General features: G+C 40.5%; 1 protein-coding gene across 8 annotated transcripts in view; it reads left to right on the top strand.

Moving 5' to 3' along the window:
* Positions 1-24,953, top strand: part of Ctnnd2 (catenin delta 2) — an 863,700-nt gene that overhangs the window by 499,369 nt on the left and 339,378 nt on the right. For all 8 annotated transcript variants that reach the window (XM_052743025.1, XM_052743021.1, XM_052743024.1 and 5 more), the window contains 2 exons: positions 218-412; positions 16,279-16,540. In XM_052743025.1, coding sequence (XP_052598985.1) covers positions 218-412; positions 16,279-16,540 — 457 coding nt within the window. The remainder of the gene's footprint in view (positions 1-217; positions 413-16,278; positions 16,541-24,953) is intronic.

Raw genomic sequence — 24,953 nt, 5'->3', positions numbered from 1 at the left:
AACATCCATCCAGTAACATCAGCTTTGGGAGCAGAGCAAGGCAGCTGGATAGGGTGATAAGCTGATTAGCCTGGCTGGTGCACTGATGCCATTTGGTGTTATTCATTTGGTTTTTTTGTAGATTTCAATCATTACGCCCTTCCATTCAAATATTCTTGGATAAAACACTGTTTGGATGTTGGCTGAGTCTTAATGTGCCCGTGTTCATTTATTTCAGCTGGGTCCCGAGCCTCGTACAGCAGCCAGCATGGGCACCTGGGCCCTGAGCTGCGGGCCCTGCAGTCCCCAGAGCACCACATAGACCCCATCTATGAAGACCGTGTCTATCAGAAGCCCCCTATGAGGAGTCTCAGCCAGAGCCAGGGGGACCCTCTGCCGCCAGCACACACTGGCACCTTCCGCACGAGCACAGGTGTGTATTGGGGGACACATTCAGGTCTGCCCACTGGGCACGGGGGATATGGACCTCCTTGGAAGAAAAATAATTCTTTCCAAATGAAAGTAGTGTGTGTGTGTGTGTGTGTGTGTGTGTGTGTGTGTGTGTGTGTGTGTACATACTCCCAGTCAAGCCTTATAACCTGCTTTTATCATCAGTATCTTTGATGATTGAAAGAGAGTAACTCTAGTTTAGCTACCTAGTTATACTATGAATGATGGAAATAGAAAGGGAATTGTAAAGTTACTTTATCAAGGAGAAAAACTAAACAAAACATGATTGATGTTTTCTGTGCCTTAGGTAGTTTATTTAATGAATATAAGTACTCCACAAAAGCAATCAGTACCCTTGTCATCAAATATAGATGCATTATTTTGGTAAGTCAGTTTTAATGATGTAGTCTACCTTTTAGCAAGCTTGGAGATCAAAATATTTGTTAAAAATGTGACATATTTTGAAAGATACACTTAAAATGTGTTTCATACACACTAATAGACTAAACCATTCAGAATTGTTATTTAAATGTTGCAATTTGGTAATTGCTGATAACTCAATTAACTGTGTAGCTCTCCAATATTAAATATATATTTTTAGTTGTATATAGCCATGGGAACCATGGAGAACAAGTGTTTCCTATGACCTGTAGCTGTTCATAAAATAGTCTAAGGTTATGATTGTGTTCCTAATGACGCTGACTCTAATGATAAATACAGAAAACTTAGCTGTTGAGCAGAGCATTCATTGTACAACCTCACCCTCCCAGGTAAGCAGCAAAGATGCCTGGTTGGTTATCTGCCAGGAAAGCTTACCCCTTCCCTGCTGCACATGCTGAGAGCCATGGCTGAGGCGTGGGACAGCTGGGGTTCTGGTCTAGAGCTACGCTGGGATCTCTGGAACCTCAGAGAATTGTGGCTTCTAGTGACCACTAAGTACAGTGCAGTGACTTTGTTAGATTACATGTGATGCTGAATTACATGTTTTGAAGTTAAGGGAAGCTGCTGTCGTCGCTGATTATGGATATTTACATCTCAATGTTCCACTGCATTGAAAGAGGAAAGGCTCAATGTACTCCTTGTGACATCGTGAATGCCACTCAATATTAATAATATATATTTAGACTTAGATAAGAAAGGACACTGATTTATCCTTGTCAGACCGTTCACACTCAGCCTGCTATAGCTGCTGCTGTCTGGAGTTGGGCCACTTGAATATTTATTTATTTTTTTGCCAATTATCAATTAGGATAATTTTATTTCCTTGTGAAAAAAGGGGTGACAACCTCAGTGACATTAGACACCTAATTTGAATGAAAACAAACAACAAAAGAAGTTTATTGAGTCTCTGTTGTATATATGCCCTTAGGATTGTATTTTGTTAGTAAACTTCTGAAGGATTAGTCAAAAATTAGCTACAATAAAAAACTGCCATGCACTTAGTTCACATTCCAAGCCATAGAAAATGTTCACACTTAAATAAAAGAAAGCTATTTCTATCAGCTACTTTTTTATTATTGTGATGGTATACCCAGCTTCCCCCGCCCCCCAAAAAACCCACTTAGAAAATAATTCAGCTTCTATTTGCAGAAGGGACACAGCCCACCATGACAGGGGAGGCAGGCCTGGTGGCAGGAAGCTGGCTGACAGCATTTCCACACACAGGAAGTAGAGAGCAAGAGCAGGAAGTAAGGTACAGCTATAAACTCTCAAAGCCCACACAATTGACACACTGTCTCCAGCAAGGCTGCACATCCTAAAGGTCCCATAACCTCCCAGACACCACCAACTGGGAACCAAGCATGCAAACCCATGAGCCTCATTTGGATCACACTCTGTTCTAGTCTCTTAGGCTTAGAAAGTCTAACCCAGTGATAGGCAGACAGTGGCCCATAGGCCAGTTCCAATTTGCTACTTGTTTCAATGGCAAACAAGAGCTAAGACTCATTATTGGGTGTTTAAATGACTGGAGGAAAGAAATTAAGAGATGAATAATGTTTTCTGATACATGGCAGTGACATGAAATTTAAATTTTAGTGTCCATGAGTTAAAGCTTTGGATCACACCCTCACCCTTACCTTTAAGTGTCCCCTACAGCTGCTTTGGGACTGCAGAGGGAGCAGTATGAGGCTGTGACAGACACCGTACAGTTCATAGAACCTGGCCTTTTGCAGAAAGTTTACAAGCCTATTCCCCGGCACCAATGGAGAAACTTTTTTTTTCCTGAGACAGGGTTTCTCTGTGTAGCTTTGCACCTTTCCTGGAACTCACCCTGCAGCCCAAGCTGGCCTTGAACTCACAGAGATTCACCTGCCTCTGCCTCCCGAGTGCTGGGATTAAAGATGTGCGCCACCACTGCCCAGCGGAGAAACATCTTGAGCAAAGGAATGCTATGCTTTTCTCCTTTTTTTTGGAGGGCAACCAACAGTCTCCTGAAAATGCTTCAGAGAGTCTATTGTAATAACAACCGTAACAGAGACCTGGCAGGATGTGGGAGTCAGAGGTTTGACACCATATGCCAGCTGGCACAGTGGAACTTGACATAGTTTTGAGCAAGTGTGATGACTCACACAGTGCTGTGATCATTGCTAAAGGCACATAGGAAGGAGATAGAGGAAGTGAAGCTGTTTGTTTGGTTTTTTTTTTTTTTTTTGGAGCTCTTTTTGGGGGGCCCGCCACCCAGCTCCCAAATAAATCATACATGGAGGCTTATTCTTAATTATGAATGCCCGGCCTTAGCTTGGCTTAGTTTCTAGTCAGCTTTTCCTTCACTTTAAATTATCCTGACTACCTTTTGCCTCTGGACTTTTCCTGTTCTCTTACTTCTGTAAATCTTACTCTTACTCCGTGGCTTGCTGTGTAGCTGGGTGGCTGGCCCCTGGTGTCCTCTTCTTTCTCTGGCTGCTAGCTCTCCTCCCAGATTTCTCCTTCTATATATTCTCTCTGCCAGCCCCACCTATCCTATCTCCTGCCTTACTATTGGCCTTTCAGTTCTTTATTAGACCACCAGGTGTTTAACTCAGGCATAGTAACAGCTTCACAGAATAAAACAAATGCAACATAAGCAAAAGTAATACACCTTAAAATAATCTACTAGCTCTCCCCCTTTTTGTCTAAATAAAAATGAAAGTTTTTAACTTTAACATAGTAAGACTATATACAATAACAATTATCAAGTAAGGATTACATTCACAATATTCTGTCCATTTGTAGTTACCATATTAAGAGAAAATAATGCATTATCTACCCTATCTTAATGAATCCAAAATTTTACACCTGATTTACTTTCTATCATAACTAAGGAAAACTGCAACTGTAACTATTTAGTTTTCAACTCCATCAAAGACCCAGAAGGATGTAATATCACCAAACTACAGAGACATCTGGCTGCCTAGACAGTCACCCAAAGTCCCTCTGCAGTGTTGGGGATCCATCTCCAGCCTACAGGCCTAGAGTATTTGGCAGACTTTTCTATGCAGCAGGAATTTTGGACTGCCCTGCCTTGCTTTCACAAAGTTCATCAGTCACTTTCTTCTGTGTCCTGCAGAATATCTGACAGACTCTTCTGTGAAGCAGGAATTTTGAAGGACTGTCCTGCCTTGTTTTAGCAAAGTTCAACAGTCTTTTTCCTGTGTGTCCTGCATGTCTCGTCTGCACAGCACATTGTCAGCAGTCAAAGGCATTTCTTCAGTGCCCCAAATCTTCTCTGAAGTAAATTGGTGCTGCCAGGAGCAGATGTGTCTCATTGTCATGAAAAATCCTAAGTTAACAAAACATTTTAAATGTCATATTCTGTAGGTTTTTGAAAAGTTTAAAGACCATCTATCTATCTAGAATATATCTCTATATGATCTGCAAAGTATACCTAATGTATCTATAAATTTGATTATTATAAATAACCACTAACCTAGGTTTCCAGATTATTCTATATAGTTTATAATAATAGCTTTCAAAATCTAGAACTTTACCTTACATTTTTAAATGAACTGCATATCTATAATACCTTAAATGAGAATAGAAACATACATACAATATGTTGTAACAAAAACAACCTTAACTTTTTATCAATATACAAAGTTCTTTAAGAGTAGAAACATATATACAGTATAACAAAAATAACTTTAAATTTATATCAATATACTATATTACCCTAAAGGAAAACGAACATCCATAACCCACCAAATAACCAAAAACCACTCATACTCCCCACCTCTTGGGAATGTGGGCATAGTTTTCTCCATACTTCCTCTTACTGTCTGTGAATGAAGTATCTTTAGGGTCCCAGAGAGGAAATTTTGAGATAATGACCAAGTCCTGGGAAGACCAGCAGTAACCTTGGCTGATAGATATCACCTGTCAACTTTCAGGAGGCCTTGCCTGATCAAACCTGATCCATCCTAACCCTGAAGGAATCCATAACTTCTCATCTCCTGTGGGAACAAAACTCCAAAGCATTTTTGATTTCCATTTGACAAATATATTTTTTGACTTTTCAAAAGTTAAGGCATTTCTAACATATATAGACTGATTTATTTCAACAGTCCCTCTTTCAATCCCATGTCTCTTAGCTGTTGTTTGCTTCCGACTATTCAAAAAATTCAAAATCAACACAACATACAGGATCCAAACTCCCCAAGTATCTCCCATCTCTGCGTGGCTTATTTTTTATTATTGTACTTCTCTCTTTAAAGACTTTATTGTTTTTAAACTATTTCTTTCTATGACTGTCCACACCCTTTTTCTTTCTTTCTTAAGCCTACGCACATTATAAAACACACTGGAACCTGTTTAGAGGTTTTTTTCCATCTGGATCTCTTTTACTGTATATCTTTTAGCCTTTTTTTTTTTTTTTTTACTGCACAAGCAAACTTTTAAACTGATGAGGTACACCTGGATTCTCCATGCACGTGACTCTCGGCTAGCTCAGCCTGCTTCCCAGGTCGCGAAAGCCAAGCATGAAACTCACTGCCGGTTGGAGGTTTGTTTGACCAGGAACTGCATTCAACCTTTTGAAAGCTCTAGAATGCCAATGCTTGCTATGCAGCCAGCGTTTTTACATTTTATTCACATCCCCGGTGTTGTACACACTCTGTGTCTGCAGACCACTGAAACTGAGTTAAGTCATTTCCAGGACAAAAATAAATACCCTTACCCCCAGGAGAAGGGGGTCACATTCTAATGAGGCCCTTAGGTTTGAGGTACCCTGTTCACCGTTGTTCTTAGCTAAGATTGATGGCTGATGTGACATGAGCAAGCAGCCGTATCTTCCTGCCTTTCCGTGACAGGGAACCAACCAGCTGTGGCTCATTCAGTTCTGTCCCCCAAACAATTCAGACAATACTGCAGCAGAACAGAAAGCTGATCTCTCTCTCTCTCTCACTGCACCCACTCTTGGAAACAAAGACGAGGGAAACGTGCATCGAGGATTAGGGAATGAGTAGCGGGTGCTCAGAACCGAGGGTGAGGTCTTAAGAACAAAAGCAAGTAGCACACATATACTCTCAGGGACAGTCTTTAGTGCATTTAATATATTTACTAATCCTGTGGCTGGGGTCCATTTCCATGCTCATTCTGTACATCATAAAGCAGACATGGAGGTGTTGCGTCCAAAGTCACAGAGGTTGTTTGGAGCCACTCTTTGAAGTGACACATCTAGGCTATCTTGTCCTAGACCCTGCACTTGTTTGGCCCCATGTTCACAAATACCATTGGAAAGCAAAACAGAGTCACTTGTTTCCCATGGAGCTTCATGGCTTTGGATGATCTGTTATTAAGAATCTGCTAAGATCTACTGTTTACTGGATACAGTGGCTTGTCTTTGAGCACATTTCATCTTACGTAGTTTCCTAAACGCAGAAGAAGTTGACTAACAGAGACTAACAAAGGATGGGAATGCCTGAAAGGTCAGTGCCATGGATCTGTTTTCAACTAGCTTAGTCTTCTAAGCATTGTACTAACTCCATGGCAACTGTCTCCCTATCCTTCCCTCTTACATACTAAGCCTATGTCTGGGCCACCTTGGTGCCTGACTACAGCTATCCTGAATAATAAGCCATTCTTGAGCAGAGAGATTTGTAGAGAGATCACTGGACAAAACAAACAAACAAAAACAAAAATAATGCCTGTAGATGTTAAAGGAGAAGTGTGTTGAGACTCTACAAATTTCTCCATCACAAGGAATGTCCCAGGAGTTTCTCCATGTGCTCACTTATCACTATCACTTTTCTTTCCAACCTCCTTTCTCTCTTTCCTTCCTTCTCGGCTTCCAGATATAAACCGCCCATGTCTGTTACTTTTATATGGGGACTAACTCTCAGATGCCAGCTTAGACATTGCCACCTTTCTACTTTTGTGTATTCAGGAACTCCTATGAACTCCTGAGCTGTGCGTGGGCTACCTAACCCTCATGCAATTGACCCCATGAACATGTGTTAGAAATATTTAGGTTCATACCAGAGCATCAAGAAGCCTAAGTCACTGGGCAGCGGTGGCACACACATTTAATCCCAGCACTCAGGAGGCAGAGGCAGGCGTGGATCTCTGTGAATTCAAGGCCAGCCTGGTCTACAGAACAAGATCTAGGACGGGCACCAAAACTACACAGAGAAACCTTGTCTTGAAAAACAAAAACAAAACAAAAAAACAAAGCAAAAAGCCTAAGTCTCCCTCTTCACTATGGGCTTGTGGATGGTAAAACACACAAACAGTCCATTTTTCACATAGGAATTATTTGGACTCTACAAAGCTAAGCTGATGCACAATCCATTAAAGCCATACCAGAGGACATGGTCTCCACCACTCCCTATTGAAAACTCAGCTCCAGACACCGCCTTGCCCAGGCACACCAGGCCACTGCAGGGCAGAGCCCGCTCTCTCTTTCTCCCAACCCAACCTAGCAGAATGATGCAGGCTCTAAGGATGACCTTGGAAGCCCCACTGGTCCCGGATGTGTCATCAGTAGAGATATTTGAAGAAAGTCTATCTGTCCCCTTGCCTGAAGACAGCAGTGATAGGCAGAAATCAGCACAGTAATCCAGGAATGCAGCAACCTAAAAGAAACAAGGATGACTTTCTGAATCAGCAGTGGCTCTTAGTCAACTAGGCTGCCAGAGAGTGTCCCATCACCAAACATGGGGACTCTTCCCTTCTCTGAGGACCTGTCAATGTGGGCAGTGAGATGAAAGGGAAAGAGTTCCGTACCGGCAGGTGACAAAGTTAGCCTTGTCCTTGAAGATCCATGATAATTCCATGAACACAGCTCCCTTCTTACTTACATCATATCAGTAGACAGAGCAGTGCTGAAAATAGTCGAAGCCAAAGATTAACTATCAATTCAAATGGTTAGAAAGCTCTGGAATTTATTTGTACAGCCATTCCAGTGCTTGGCCGTGTTTCAGATTTGTAGACAAGTGAATTGGTCAAGATCAGAGCACAACATCCATTTCAGGTAGAAATGTTTATTTTGTACAATAAAAAAAATGATCACAGCAGCTGTAGCCCCAAGTCTACCAGATCCCAGGCTATGTCCTTGACTCAGGTTCTCAGCTAGCTAAGAAACTTTGCTTGGATAGATAGTTAGCTTTCCACAGTATTTCTTCTTTAACTTCTTGTTCACCAGGTAGACATTTGTATGCATATAGAGGATAATATGCCTCTAAATCATGAGAACATACTTGACGGAAAGTCATTTAATACTTAAGATAGAGGAGTGTCTTAATTCTCTTCTGCAACCATCCAGTTTTCACAAGCAGCTCTGTCTCCATGTGTGAGCCTCCTATAAAGCCAATTTTTGAATGGCTGTCTCTAACTTTCTAGAGATGGGCAACTAGGATATCTGCTCATGTTCTCTCTGCAGTCTCTCTCCCTGCTTTCTCCCTCTTCTCTTTTATTAGGTTTGCTCAGCCCCCTTATGTCACCTTAGGTAATAGAAGTGACTCCACCATGGATATGTTAACATTTCCCCCATTCAACTACGCCATTTTCATCTTCGTGGAAAATACCATGCAAAATATTCATCCAGACCCATTCAGTTTTCACTTGAAAGCAATTTTAGCACAGTTCTTTCAAAGGGAACAGATACTGATGAATATTTAAGTAGAGCAGATAATAAGATAAAATCATAAAGATTTATTCAGATGTGATATATATCACCTGGTATTTTAATTTTCTTTGGATTTTCTGTAAAATACATTATTGTTCAAAGCACATGGGCTATATTTTCTGGACATATTCTAATATCTAGTATCCAGGAGATCATATGGGAGTAAACAAGCAGAGAAGGGTCAGTCATCCTGGGATTTGTTCCACATTCTACCTGTTCTGTCCTCCACCTTCTGTCCTGTGAAATGAGGAGGTAGCATCAAAAATGTTACCATCCATACAGGTTGTTATTAGCTCTAAATGTGGCAGTATGTGTTGGCTCTTCACATGGTGTCTGCACAAAAGGAAACTCTCCATGAGGATAGTATTGCTATTATTCTTTCCTCATTTCTAGTCAGGGAGACATTACCATACAGAATTGAAAATGAGTTCAGGGTGTTTAGAACACATGGCTATGTTATCATCCATCGGTAGCTCCAGCACATACTCTGTACATGAGAAGAAATAAAAATGTGTAGCATGAAACATGCATATAAAATTATATGGAAGAATATATATGTAAGGCTAAGTATGGATTCATTAACTTTACAATGTGTCCATTGACTTGTTCATATTTTAATTTTTAGAACAAATTCTATAAACTTAATGAATTCTACTGTATATAGCTGTACCTGGACTGTTAATCAAGAGTGGCCATTCCTAAATATTGAAAAAGATCCTAGTAATTATTTTTTCCACTAATCCATATTTTAAGTACCTGGCTAAAAAAAAAAAAAAAAACAACTTCTTAAGAATTCTTAGACCTGGACTTGGAGAGATGGTTCAGTGCTTAAGAGTACTTGCTGCTCTTGTAGAGGACCTAGGTTTGATTTCCAGTACCCATCTAGCAGCTCACAGCCATCTGTAACTCAAGTTACAGGGTTCACCACTTCCTCTGGGTACCAGGCATACATGTGATACACAGCTATACATGCAGACAAAACATTCAAACATATAAAATGTCTAAAATGCATAGCAATGCCTAAAATGGTGTTTGTAATTCTCTCTGCTATATAAAAAGAACAAAACTGGTCACTGCTTAAAATAGGATTTTGTCCCCTTTTCTCTTCATACCTGTGTTATATTCATCCATAATGACCATGTTTGTGGCATTCCTATATCCGATTTCACATTTTGGGGATATTTATCCTCTGTTTCCAGTAAAAGCAGTGAAAACATCCAGAACGTTAGTGATAAGAATTCCACCAGGAGTGTAACCATGTTGAAAAAACTTCTTTCAAAAACCATAATGACATCTGAAGCTATAATACCATGTTGTATTTATTCTTGAGTAGCTATCCATTGACTATAGCCCAGTTCAGATTGTGTTAAGTGCAGGAACTTGGAAGACACTTACAGTTCAACTTTGCTGAGAGCATGCCAGATTGAGGGCCAAAAAGTTTTTATTCCTGAAATAATGGACTTGAGAGCTCTTGGCCCCACTATCACTTGTTGTCTGATTAGAGGCAGTATTCCTTAATTACCTTCTTATATATTTCTTCTATATTAAATTATCTAGACAATACATGTAAATACATGCTGTGTTTTCATATTTATCTGTATATACAAATATATATAGAAACACGATGAAAGGAAAAGTATCAGCTCAGGACCCCAAGTCCAAGCTTTCAACACAAAGGAGATTTATTTGCCCCAGAGGGACAGAGGGCAGGGAATAAGAGAGAAAGGCAGGAGATAGAGGACAAGGGAGATAGGGTAGGAGACAAAGGAAAGGGGGCAGGGTATTTGTCTCATAGAGGGACAGAGTACTGCCTCTGGATAGAGAGGAGACAGGTGTGACACATAGGAAAAATGGCAGTTTATAAGGGTACAAGGGGAAACCCCGTGTTTTAGGATGAGGTGTTTAATTTTAATTGAGTATGTTAATGAGCCAAAGTGGGCTTTAGATTGCTGGACTTCAATACTTTCATAGCTGGACCTTGGTCGTCAGCCTCAGGAGGAGAAATGGCCAAATAAGGTGGCTACCTTTAAGAATGTAATCTAATGGTTTTTAGCAAGGCCGAGGGAATGGGAGAGAAGGGCCAGGCCTTCCAGAGCCACGCTCAGCACAGTGGAGCTAGCCACAGTCCCTTCACACGAGGCTGGAGAAATAGCTCGGCAGCTAAGAACATGGGATGCTCATTCAGGGGTCCTCAGTTCACTTACCTGCACTTACATAGTGGCTTGCAAACATTTGTGACTCCAGTTTCAGGGGGTCTGAGGTCCTCTTCTGGTCTCTGCAGACACCAAGCACCACCCACTGGCACAGACATGTATGGAGTCAAAACACCTATACATGTAAAAGAAAATGAAAAATAGATAAATATATAAAATGAAGAGTAAAAAAATATACAAAAAGAATATTGCTTTTCTTACTCTTTGTTGGACTCCTCTTACTGTTCCTCACAATGATTTCTCATCATCGTGTGCCAGATTCCTGGATTTTATTCTCTTCTTGTTTTTCCTTTTTCAGTAAACAATGCTTGTAACCATCATTCATAAAGTAGTGCTTGGCTTTATTAACAAGGATACATTGTCCCTCTTCCAAATATAGCACACAAGGCATCTCTCTGTTTTGCCTTGACAAACTAAGGTTTTATTTGTGTAGCTTTCAGAAAACAAACATAATTTCAGCAACGGCCTGGGTGTCTGTCAAAGTGTCAACTCCACTGCAGAAGAGGCCACTTATTAGATCTCCCCGGAGAGGCTAGCGGCATAGTCCATTGAGTTCTAAGAGCTCGTGGGAAGAGAAGCGGCTGTTTGCAGAGGAGGTGAGAGGAAAGGAACACGTTTGCAGAGCTGATGAAGCACCAGCCCCGCCAAATGTTTGCCAGGAGGACATTTGGTTGGGTGGAGTAAGCTGCAAGGTCAATGGAGCTCTGGAACTCATACAGGAGAAAAAATGTTTAGTGGCAGAGATTAAGGGGAAGGTGTATTAAATGAAAGACTTCTCATAGAGGAATGGCAGTTGTTTATCCATGTTAACAGGCTTGATTTGTATAAGATATACCAAGAGCTAAAGAGCTCAGCAAGTCAGAGGGCTGTAGTGAGCCCCGACTCTTACACTGCCTTCCTCACTGTCGTCCATACAGTCCTAGAAAATAGCAGTTGTGACATTGATATTTTTCTAAATCAAGGTTTTTGCTATGTAGCCCAGAATGTCTTCTCAGAGTAGATCAGTATGGGCTTGAACTCACAATCCTCCTGCCTCAGCCTTCTGAGTGCTAAGGAGAGAGATGGTCATCGCTATCCCCAATCAGTTTCAGTCTTTCTAATGCTACCCTAACTACCCATTCATGCAATGTTTTCTGTGTACCAGATACCTAAAACAAACTGTGATTCCATGATCCCATGGGATAGCTTTACCCTAAATATAAGGAATTCCTTCTTTGCATTGCTGGGGCTATGGCTTCTCACATATTTTGTTCTCTGTGGTCACAGGGTCTGTTCTTTACTTTACCAAGCTGTTGTTGCCCTCTTTGTATGGTAGATACTTTATTCTCATGGCTGGGGCATTGTAATTTAACAGCATAAATTTGAACCATGATTTTCTATCTTGAAATTCTCAAAAACTGCCTTTCTCACTGGGACCTACACAGAGATTTAAGTATTTATCAAGGTCTGACCAGGTAGCTCAGCAGGTAGAATGCTTGCTGTCCAGCTTGGTCATTCCCCAGTATCCCATGGAAAAAAGCTGGTTGTGGAGTTGTCTATCTGCTGTCTGAGCACTAGGGAGTCTGAGAAAGAGGGATCCCAGAAGCTTAGTAACCAGACAACCTAGCGGAATCAATGATCCCTACATCCTGTGAGTGATCCCTGTCAAAAAATGGAAAGCTAACGTGCCCCTTCCTGAAGGAAGACACTGAAGGTTGACCTCTGGCCTTCTCATGCATGTTTACTAACATGCTCACCTCCCCAGGCTATATCTGCATACATGCATGCATATGTACATGTAAACATATTCACACACAAACTCTCCGTCTCTCCCTCTCTTCACGCCCCCCCCCCCATGATAATGGATGATACTTTTGAAGAGCAAATTCATCAAAGTCAAAATTATTGTGATTTAAAAAAAATAACTTTTGGAAAGTTGCTCATCCATCTAAAATTTCATAGCCCTCATCCTCATAGCCTGACGTAGTTACATCAGCGGCGAGACACAGAGTCAAGATACTTTAAAATTAAGACTATTCCATGCACTCTTACTTTTTGTCTTCTGTAAGTGAAACAAGTCAGGTTTTTGAAATATTTTTATATATCTTTCCTATATATCTACATAAATTCAATTTTATAAAAATAATATAAATTAGTTTACACACCAATGATAACTAGTTTACACATCTATGATAATTTTCTAGTGTGATAGTTTGGTGTTTGATTCCTGTGGTAATCCATGTTTCCCTCTCTACCTTTAGTTGACATTCTAGCTTATTTAAAATTATTTAAAATTCACTCATTGTACTCAGTAACTCACAAATATTTGTCTTTGAGATTCTAAGTCCAGTCTAGAAGCTTATGTTGGTAATAACGATAACATCTGGAGTCTACCTACAGAGGCTTAAATTCTTTTTCTATCAGAGACTGGCCTATCAGGGGACTTTATCTTTCCATGTCTCAGTTTCCCATCTGTAAGGGAAAACTGGCATGTTTCCCTTCTAACAGGTTGTTGAGGAAATGTGAACATTCTATTGTCCAGGGCAAAGACCCCCCCTCCCCCCAGGCCCCATACATAGTTCCTTTGTGTAGTGTTGTAGATTTCAGATTTAATAGTGGAGTGATGACTCATTAGTGTAACATTTTCTCTATGTTACTAATTGGATGCTCTTCCCACTCAAAACAATAATCCCAGGAGGCCACCTTGCTCCCTTTCATAGCTCCCAATGTTTCATCTTGGAGAAACTAATCACCTTGTCCAAGACTGAGGGCTAGAGCTGGAGTCCAGATCAGACTTCTGAAGCTAAGCACTCAGTGAGCTGCATGGTCCTTCCCTGGAAAAGAGCACAGCAGACATCAAACAGGGGGCCGGAGAGTTGACCCAGTGGTTAAGAGCACGTACTTGTTCCTCCTGCAGGAACCAGGCACACATGTAGTGCCCAGACATACATGCAGGCGAAACATTCATATACACAAAATAATAAAATCAGTCTAAGCAAGACTCCACACCAAATAGCGACTCAGCCTTCTCCACCACTCCTTCCTTACACGTCTAGGTTTTACCTTGATAGAACTTCACGCTGCCGCACATTGTGAGCCTGTTCCCTGGCATTCTTCCCGAGTTTGGGTCTGCTGCTCACCAGTGTTTTTCCTCAGCCCTCCCCTTTTCTGCTTTAATTTAGACAGAGTGGGAGACAGTCATTTCATTCATCTTCCCTATCCTAGCATTAGTCAATAAGTGTTGTTTTAAAGATGTAGGTGTGTGATATATGAGTGTATATGTATGTGCTCATGTGTGTGCAGGAAGTCATGTGTGTTTGGTATGTGAGAAGGTGCATGTAGAGTATGGAAAACAAGCTGATGTGTCCTTCTCCTTTGAGACAAGGTCTAGAGCTCCCAGATTAGTCTAGACTGGCTGCCCAGGGCTGCCCAGGGATCCTCTGCCTACCTTCCCAGCACGGGGATGGCAAACACCCACCTCCTGTCTCCAGTTTTGTCTCGTGGGTACTGGGGATCGAACTCAGATTCTCCTACTTCCACGGCTAGCGTTCGACCAACTGATCTTTTCCCAGCCTCCAAAATGGTTTCATTCCGTTTTAATATTATTTCTTGGTCTCCACTACTTGTGCCTTCTTGTGTGAATCACGGGATTAACAGCAAACACATTTTTAGGAGAGAATTTATTTTTGCCTGTAAACAATTTTCAGCAAGAATAAACACTGATGTTTGGTTTCCTGAATGAAGAATGTGCTTCTGTGAAAATGAGGCAGTGCACCGAGTCTCTCCTTTTGCCCTTCATTTTCTGACTGCTTAACACAACTCTTGGGCACAATGAGATTTTATTTGTGTCTGTGTTGTTCTCTAAGTTTTAAACTGCTTTGATTATTGTATAAAGTGTATTGTTCATGATACGTTAATTTTTTTATTACCTTTATTTCTTTATGATGGCTGAGAAGGCGCACTTGCCACACTTGCAGTCAAATACAATGAAAAAAGAAAATCTGTATAACACAGTACCACCAATCTTTAAAATCCCTCTTAGGAAATACAGGCACTTTTTCTTAGATTTTTCATAAATATTTCAATAGTTTTCGTTGTGTCAGTTAGCCTGTTCTCCTAATTTTTTGCCCATCATATGATCAAAGTATTGAAAGTTAATTGGAAAAGTAAAATCCTGAACTCGTAAGTTCAAATCCTGACCTCATCAGGGGAATCTCTCCTCCAGTTTACTTTCAGCTTTTATTGTTTTGAGAGAATTCCTTACACACTCTAAGCAAATTGTTTCCTTGATGTGTCATCATTACCTTTATGTTTCATTTGGCATATGGCCCTTATGAAATGATAATTTGTAAGAAATAGTTGCTAGGAAGTCAAAATTGTGCTGTGTGACTTGAAATGGGAATCTAATTCCATATAGTGTACATGGGGTACAGGTTCCAGTATGTAGACATTTGCTGTAACTCAGCATCTCTACTGATCTAAGATGTCACAAAGCAAATGTCCTTATAGTGATTGTTGCTAGGACAGTAAATAACTAGTCACCTCCCACTCATAAGAAGGATGCTATTTCCATTTTATATGTCAATTTGACATTAGACGTGAATACTTTTGAGAGACAGATAAAAACAGTGGCCTGGCATCATCTAAAAAGACCTCAGAAAAGAAACAAAAATCAAGATTCAGTTTAGAAACATTGACACTGATTTTAGTAACTTGTGTGAAGTCTTCTCAAAGCAGCCTAGACATGTTGAGAAGATGCAAAGACTTTGGGGATAGCCACGTCAACTCCTCACTCTGCCTTGCTACTGGGATGGCCTTTTCCTTCCCCGACAGGTCTACTGTCTCCCAAGTGCATTTGTTCCTGTAAAAGCTTTACTGAGAAAAAGGGACATGAAATCTTTAGGGATTTACTTTACAGAAAGCAGAACAGCCGGGCATGGGATGCTATGGTACTAATTACATATACTGAGTCCTCTTCACTCGACATCCATCCCCAGGCATACACTCTCCCTTCCCTTCCCTCTATTCTGGAAAATGGCCTTGCTGCTAAATTTATTACAAACTCAATAAAGTTAACATAATGTTAATCTGAACACATCTTGAATGTTCTCAACTAGGACAATAAAGAACTAATTGTCTGTGCTTCCTTATTAAATATTTTCCTCTGAGATTTTTTTTTTTAACCCGTGCTGGAGATCAAACCCAGGGCCTTCTGCCAGAGCCACACTCCAGCCTAGGTTTTAGTTGTGAAAAATGTTCACATGTTGGATGTGTGTGTGCCTCCCTTTGATGTTGGTTAGCAATGAACCCCCTGTAGGTGTGCTTCCCCGCCCCACCCCCCCATTTTCGGCTTACCTCTGAAACAGCATGTGAATTGTCATTTGATTAGATAGCATGGACTGTGTTGGGTCATCTGTGACGGATTAATTTTGTTTTATTCTTTCGAACCCCTATTTTTTTTTTATGTGTGTAATGCTCCCCCCTGCCTAGACCTGGTTAACCGTCTCTGCGAGCAGGTCCTCAGTTTTTTACTCTGTCCCTCCTTTCCTGTCCTAGCCCCATCTTCCCCCGGTGTCGACTCCGTCCCCTTGCAGCGCACAGGCAGCCAGCACGGGCCGCAGAATGCCGCCGCCGCCGCAGCCACCTTCCAGAGGGCCAGCTACGCCGCTGGCCCAGCCTCCAACTACGCCGACCCTTACCGACAGCTGCAGTATTGCCCCTCCGTTGACTCTCCGTACAGCAAATCTGGCCCTGCCCTCCCACCCGAAGGCACCTTGGCCAGGTCCCCATCCATTGACAGCATTCAGAAAGACCCCAGGTGGGTAAAACCATGTTTATTTACTCTGAGATGTCTAAAAAGGTTTTATAACCCGGTCTTCTCTTGGTACTCTCAGTGACACGACATTGCCTTTGCCTTCTTGTTATTGGCTGAGGATGAAAAGGTTGGCTTTTCTTGGGTTTTGCAATGTTTGTGTGATATGAAATGTAGACACATAGAATGGACCCCTGGTTTCTCCTATGGATCAACACCCAGAAATAACACATAAAGAACTACTATAAGAACAACTTTGGGTGTTTATGGGTGTAGCCCTCTGAATGGGTTCAGAGGGGTCTTCAGTGAAGTGGGAGCAGCGGCAGGAGCTGGGCGAAGGTCTCATGTGACCTTCAGTGTCACATATGCTCCTGCCGCCTGAGAAGAAGAATTTGTTGCCAACCTCTGTCTTTCTGTTTATCAGAATATAAAGATCCTCCCCCCAAAAAAAAATTATTCTCCAATTTGAGAAATTAGAAATTAGTTGTTTGGGGATTGGTAAGAACTTGGCTGTGGATTGTTGGAGATACAATTCAATAAGGTGTATTTCTCTTTCACCTTCTTGTTTCCAGCGGCAGCTGGGGTTGTCATGGTCCTCTGCTTCTGAAGTTGGGATTGACTCCTTGTGAGTTTATATAGATGCTGCAGTCCCATGTGCACATGTACAGATGTGTATGCTCTCACACATATAAATGTATCTATACATATACACAGACATATATGTAACCTGCCCCTGTGAACACTCTAGATAGGCCGAGATGCCAGTATTTCTTTAGGGCTGGGCTTGAGTGTGATGGTACATTTGAAATTCATCTCCAGGCATTTCCCTGACAGGGCACACTGCTTCTTAGGTACTGTATTGAGAATTTGCATGGTTTTCCTTATAAAGAGAAATTGCTTCTTCAAACATGAAAGGCGAGTGGAATCATTTCATACTGTGCTTTCAGATAGCTGCCTCAATACAAATGAAACCCACATGGAGGGCCCTCACTAAGTGTTGTGTTTGGTGCAGTCTGCATTGTAGCGTTGAATTGTACTAAAGGCTCGCTTCTGCCTGCAGGAGGTTGAAAGTATAGCTCATCCCCAGAGCTCAGTGCTGGTCTCTGGATTGTCAAACTTTCACAGCAGTCAGAAGTCTCTGAACTGAAACCCACCTTTCATTTTTAAAGCATGCACATTAGGATATTCTTCAGAAACTATTTTTATCACCCTTTATTTGGAAATATTTTATTCTTAACAGTAAAGCAAAAATATATGGAAATAAAACATTAGTGAAAGCTGAAGAGATGCTCATATAAAACACTGTATCAGACTGGACATTGTTTGACTTTCACATTGTATATTTAACTTGAGGATATACATGCATGTTATGTTGGATATTATGTGTTCTAGTCTCCCTTCTCCTGCTGTGTTAAAACACTGACCAAAAAAAGCTTGTGGAGGAAAGAGCTGATTTGCTTATGCTTTCTAGCCATAATACATCACTGGGGGAGTCAAGGCAGGAAGTCTAGGAGGAACTTGAAGCAGAAATCATGGAGAAGGCTGATTCCTGGCTCTCTCCTTCTTCACAGGCTAGAGCTTGGGTAGCTTCATTACACCGCACAGAACCGCATGCCTAGGGATGGTGCCACCCACAGTGGGATAAGCCCTCCTGCATCAATTCGTAATCTGGATAAATCCCACACAGACATGCCCACAGATGAATCTGATAAAGACAGTTACTCAACTTTGTCCCTTTTATTCAGATATACTTTCAGTCAAAGCAGGCATTGCTCTATAATTATGGCCGTCTCCTAATGCACTATGTATTCCAAGTTTGCCTCTATCTTATGGTCCTCCTGCCTCAGCGTCCCATGTGCAGAGATTAGAGGCATCAGCTACCTCATGAGAATAAGATTATATCTGCAATAAAAAAGCTTTAAGCATTCCTATTAAGGAATTTGGCTTAATAAGAAACTAAATTTATGTTTCTCTGTGTGCACTCTAGCTTCTCTGTTTTATATTGTGTGTTAGAGGCACGTTATTTTATGAAATGGAATAGCCTTCTTTTTCTATATTGCTGTCACTTTCATAGGTTTGTTTCTTTCTGTCTATTGTCACAGCTTTTACCTTTTCAAGTTATGGATTATGCTACTTTTATTTATTGAGTGCCTGCTATACAGCAAAGAGAGAAACACCAGTAAGAAATGGTATAAAGAATAAGAGAATATTGGCCACTAATCTTTAGTATGTGTTAAATTTATAATGCAAATTAATACTGTGGCTTATAAGTTCATCTTTATTTTCAAGAGCACTAGATGCTGGCCTTAAGGATGTGTGTAAATTCTGAAAATTCCAGCATGCTAAGCCCAGACATACAGACAGAAAAACAGGGAATCCTGGCAAGGACCAGAAAAGAATGTTTTGTCCTGATATAAAAGACAAATAAACCCAGTAATATCTGGAATGAAGAATAAAACACAGTAATGCCTTTTTGCAGGGTGTCTTTAAAACTCTCACTATTCTTGTTATGGATTAAAAAACTATGTGACTCTTAATTCCAAAGCATTGACTTTTAAAAGACATTTTCCATTTCTTTCAAATGATAATTTTTGGTTGTTTCCAGGCACATAGTAGAACTAAGTGTGCTAGAACAAAGATGTCTAACTTTTAGGGTTCAAGAGTATCTACTCTGTCATTGGAAGCTGTTGACTGGAGTCTTTCCAACCCCTTGACTCTTTTCACACTTCTGTATGTAGTATTCATTAGCCTGGAAGGAATGTCCAGTTTGCCGTCCACGGCCCAGTGAGCCGAGGACAGCTACAGGCACTGTCCAACACACAAGCCCACAAATCCACTGGTCACATGATGAGGTGATATTGTGATTTGTTTGTTTGTTTTCTTTGCACGTAGTGCACGAGTAGTTTCGTTCCTTTTGAATCTTGCATGGCTCTTTCAGGGGTGGGGGCAGTAGTTCTGGGCAGCTGTGTGGCATCAGGGAGAAGGAAGACTAATACAGCACAGGAATCGGGAGCTGTGTGGTTTCTGTGACAGTCATTCAGTTCTTCCTGGATCTGCCCCTTGGATCTTAACAGAGACCATTTTCTTTTTCATTAAAGAGTATTATTCAGTAAGATGTTTCCAAGAAAACATTGACTTTTAACATATGAACTTGAAGTCAAGGGAGTCTTACTCACTCTCTGCACTGAAGCCCCAGAGGCTCCCTATCACTTTGAGTTACTTCCAGCCTTGGGGTAAGGAAGGACTGTTCCTGAGGGCTTAGAGTTTCTTTGTTGACAGTAGTGGGCTCAGTCACACAGATTCTGGGAAAGTGTTGATGTTTCTACTTTTAACTCTTTTAGACTCTCAAATGTACAGAAAAACCTTTCATCCAAAGAGATGGTGGCATCCAGTTTCCTTTGTAAAGTCAGGGATCCTGGGGAAAAATGAGGTTTTTACACATACAAAATTCACTTCAAAGCCACATTTGCTGAAGGTTTGGGTTTTTTTTTAAACATAATTATGTATTATTTTCTGTAAGATGTGAACCTCTTGACTGTGGGAAATGGCCGATATATACTTTGTACATGAGACCAAATATTGAATTGTTTCTATGTATATGTTAAATATATATGTTTAGATATGCTTATGGATAAGTTAAATATACGTGTAAGTCATAATAGTCATATTATTTTAAAAGTTAAATAATGAAACAACTAGAAACATAAATAAAGACAGATGTACCAGTGTCTGCTGGAGGAACTATAAATAGTCTCATGCATAAGAAGAGTAGAGGTTATGTTTAGAACTTTTGTGACATGACGTACAAATCAGAACAGTTGTAGCAGCTTTAGTGAGTTTGGTTAACCAGTGTTCCAGGCTGGTGAAATTGATGCATGCTATTTTAAAGAAAAATTTCAAACGTGCTGAAAGAACTCTCTCTCTCTCTCTCTCTCTCTCTCTCTCTCTCTCTCTGTGTGTGTGTGTGTGTGTGTGTGTGTGTGTGTGTGTGTGTGTGTGTGTGTGTGTAAAATCTTGGCACTCACAATGGCCAGAGGAGGACACTGGGTGTCCTGTCCTGCTGTGTCATTTCCATCTTATTCCCCTGAGACAGGGTCTTGAACTGAACTGGACCTAGGCTGATAGCCAGCCACTCCCAGCAGTCATTCTGTGTCCACACCCATAGGGCTGGACTTACAGACAGTTGCAGATCCACACATGGCTTTTTACGTGGGTTGGAAATTTGAACATAGGTTCCCATGCTTTTGTACAAGTCTTCATGTCAGCCCAACTATCTCTCGGGTGCCAAAAAATCTTATTCACAAATGCAGTTTGAAGTAAGTCTCTAGTTTTTGTTTTTGTTTTTTTATCACAACAGAGCAATGCACACAGTAGTGTGTCTTAAATGAAGACATTGAGCCCAAATCAGCAACTGCATTGTCAATTGGCTCTAGCATATTACTATTCTTTGGATTTGTTTTAAGTTAAAAAACTGATCAATAATATAAAAATAGGCACTTTAGGGAAATATATATTTATGACTACTATATTTTATTTGCTATTTTATATGTTATGAAACTTATTGTATTCAAGACATCATATTGTCTCACTCAATAATATTGCTTATCCACATTTTATCAATGGGTAAATTACAGTAAAGAACATTTTCAGATATTTTTCTCATTATTCATCAATGTGTTTCTCATCATAATATATATATATATATATATATATATATATATATATATATATATAATGAACCTTCAGAGAGAAATAAAATGCTTCTACAAAGGTGGAGATTAGAATGTTTTTTAAATCTTAATGCTTAAACTATAGTACTGTGTAATTTAGATTATTATCTAGCTTAAGTCACATTGCTGGGATGTTTGCAAAGCATGTATAACATTCCCATAGTCTACTTCTCTTGGGCTATGAATCTCTGCAGATCCTAATATTCATTTCCAACACCCAGTTATCACTCACCTAAGTGGACCATCCAAGTTTGAAAATCACTATTCATTTCACTGAGTGCAGCCATCCTATCCCTTCTCTTCCCTACCCAGTCCCTGTAGCCAGACATTCAAATTGAACCATTTTACAGAGTTGTTATAGAATAAGGCAGACACAGTGATATTGATGATACTGGCATTTACTGTTTTGTAGTTTTTATTTTGGAGAGGTCTCATGTAACTAATGCTACCCTCAAGCCTGCTATAGAGCTGAGGATATCCTCGAACTTCTCATTATCTGCCTCCACTGCTCCAGTACTGAGATTACAGGTGACCACCACCATACCATGTTTGAAGAAATACAGAGAGTCAAGCCCAGGGCTTCATGTGAGTAGACCAGCACTCTGCCAGCAGAACTGCATCCCCAGCCCTCCACAGTAATGTACGTTGAAACAAAGTCCATGTCTCTCCTAGGTTCATTCTCTGGTCTTGTCTCTTATCTTTGAGATTACAGAAGAATGCAATGCTTTCCTCTTCAAAAAACAGTTACTTTGCCCTCCCCTACCCACAATGGCCATGCCCTCTGTCCCTTTTCAAGCTGCCACTGCCCTCTCACTGTCCTGTCTGATTTTCTCATCTGCCCTACACCTCACCATTATTTGTAGAAATGGAATCAAGTTTACTTTGGACCACCTACATTTATTGTGGTTTTACCTGGCTGGTTAAATGAAAATGATGTTCATAAGTGACAGCCATGACAATTAAAATTAATTAATAATATGGCTCAGGTCTGGTGTTGAACATTTTATATCCATTATTTAAGGTGATCATTCTAAGATCTCTATGACATGACTCCCTCTTTAATTACCAGTTAACACGTTAAAAATGTTCTTGGCCATGACTGCCTGTTTTTCCTCATCCTTAACCATGTAATGCCATACATTCTGCAGATCCTGCTTCAATATAACCTGGTGTGATATAACATCAGTAATGATTCTTCATTGTACTTCTTAGAAATGTGATTATTTATCCTCCCAGTAGTCTGAGGACAGGACTGAAGTGGCTGGAAGCTTCAGAGTTCTGACTTGTATTCATTTGCAATCCCTCTGCTATTGGATGGGACCATTGGATTTATCATCTTCTTCCAACTGTGTAATGTGATGAGTTTTCATGATAAGATAATTAATGTGCGGGAACTTCTCGCCTGTTTTGAGTCAAGAGAAAGATAATGTGCTCCTGGAACACAACAAGAGTAGATAGAGCTGGCTTTAGGTAGAAATGTTAAAGGAGAGCTCTGAAATACTTCCTATCATCCTGCCTTGTTATTCCATCACAAGTGATGATGTGAAATCCCATGTCTACCATGTACAACCAGTACTTATGTGTGACTTGATGTCATAAGTCACTTTTGTTTACCATCTTGCATTGAACAATTAATTGCCCTCAAAAATGGAGCACTCAAAATATTTGTTGTTGCTAGACAGGTGGTAGCTGACTGTCAGTTGTTAACCAGTGACAGTTAATTACCATCACCTCTTGAAAAGTTTTGCAGCAAATTGGGGACATTAATTTAGAGATTCTGACATTGGCAGGAAGAAGATTAGCATTTCAAAGTCAGAAGAACAAAACATTTTAGCATGAAGTTGCACTGTGCATGGCATATTATAATTTGACAAGTCCGGTAACTGAAAATCTTCCATCTCCTGAAGATCATCCCCACCACTTGAATGGTCTTGGTGCACTATGTGTGTTACCACATAGGAAATGTGTTAGGAAGACAAGAAAGAGGAGGAGGGGACGAGAGTGAGAAAAGGCACAGGTAAAGCTGTGAGGCATGTTACGTAAATGAAGCCTGTTGGTGGCTGAGAGGAAAAAACATACACCCATCTTTGCTGTATTCCATTCTCAGTTTTCTAAGACATTTCCATATTTGCTTTGTTCTTTTATTATGTCTGTTGTTTAAACTTCCATGCTGGAGCTTGTCACCTGAGCCCCTAGCTTGGGGGTGCTTTAGAGATAGGACACCACACTGATGACGTTCACGCTGTGATAACTGGGTCATTTGCAAGAAGCCCTGAAGTCCAGGTCTCAGTCTGCCACATGAAGCAAAGGGTGCTGTGTTAGGGGTGGGTCTCCTCACTTTCAAAGTTAGCTCAGTGGGTGACAGTATTTTTTGACTCCATACATCAGGTTCTTTTTGAAAGCTTTATGGGTACCCACAGAGAGTGACCACTCCTTTACCTTGCACAGAAGCATCCCCAATCACTTAAGACATGGGGAAGAGAAACATGAAATAACTTGGAATGTAGGACAGGTGTTTCGCTGGAATAAAAGTAGACTTCTGAGGGAAAAAAAAAATCAAAGTTTGTTAAAGATAGATGTTTGGAAACCACTGACTTAAAAGTCACAGTGAGGGAGCAATCACTTCTTGAACATGAGGGGGGTGATATAAAATTAGTTTAAGGCACTCATATAGATCCACTCCTGTGAGTATGAAAAAAGTAACCTTGGCTTTTTATTTGCTTTACCTACATAGACTGTTTTGAGTGTTCTTGATGAATAAGTGAGTAGAAGTAGAGTATTTCTTCTAAATACAGTTATGCTCTCCCTAAAAGTGATAGTATTTATTTTTAATCATTTAATTTCCAAAAAAATATTTACCAATATCTACTATACCATATAAAATTAGCAGTAATAAAGAAGTTTGAGGTAATAAGCATCCAACATGACTCCCAGTAGAATTGCCTTCTGTTGTTTATATCTTGTGTTATCCTTGTCCATGTTGAATTTGAGTGGGCCTGTGTGCATAGCAGAATAATACAGAGGGGAAATTTGTGGGTCGGGGAGGCAGAAAGCAAGTCAGAATTCTAGGGACATGCAAGCAGTGCTGTGAGCTAAGTTTGAAGGTATGCTTCCCTCTATCAATTGAGTCTTTGGATCTTCCAGTTTAGCTCTTAGAAATGGTGGAACACAGATTATCATCCCTGATGCTCCTTGTCCTGGGTTCCTGTGCAAAGACACCATGAGGTAATAACTAATATGGTTGCTGTTTTCAGTCATTGAGTTATAGCGTGAGTTGTTAAACTGAACCTGAGTGATCTTCCCAACAAAACATCAACCTTTCCTTTCAGTGACTCCTCAGAAGCCCTTTACCCCTTTGCTTATTAAAAGAGGAATAGTCAAGAAGTTGGCACAACTGGCATGCTTACCAACACATGAATGATTAAACAAAGTACAGAGTATGTACACAATATTCAATATTGATATGGAATGAAGTATAGATGTGTTATAACATGGATGAACCTCAGGGACATTCTTAGTGACATAAGCCAGGTATAAGATGGCTGATTGCTCTGTAGAATATCATGAGGAAGTAAGAGTATCATATTCACAGAGCTATAAGGTAGAATAATCGTAGCTGCTAGGGGGTCTGGGAGAATGGGCAGTTGATGGTTAGTGACCATCAGCTTTATCTTTAGCATGAGGATTTA

Source organism: Peromyscus californicus, unplaced genomic scaffold, assembly GCF_007827085.1.
Source record: "Peromyscus californicus insignis strain IS unplaced genomic scaffold, ASM782708v3 Scaffold_18__1_contigs__length_77618521, whole genome shotgun sequence".
Classification (NCBI taxonomy): Eukaryota; Metazoa; Chordata; class Mammalia; order Rodentia; family Cricetidae; genus Peromyscus; species Peromyscus californicus.
The sequence above is the reverse complement of the archived record's forward strand: the minus strand, read 5'-3'. Positions and strand labels throughout refer to the sequence as shown.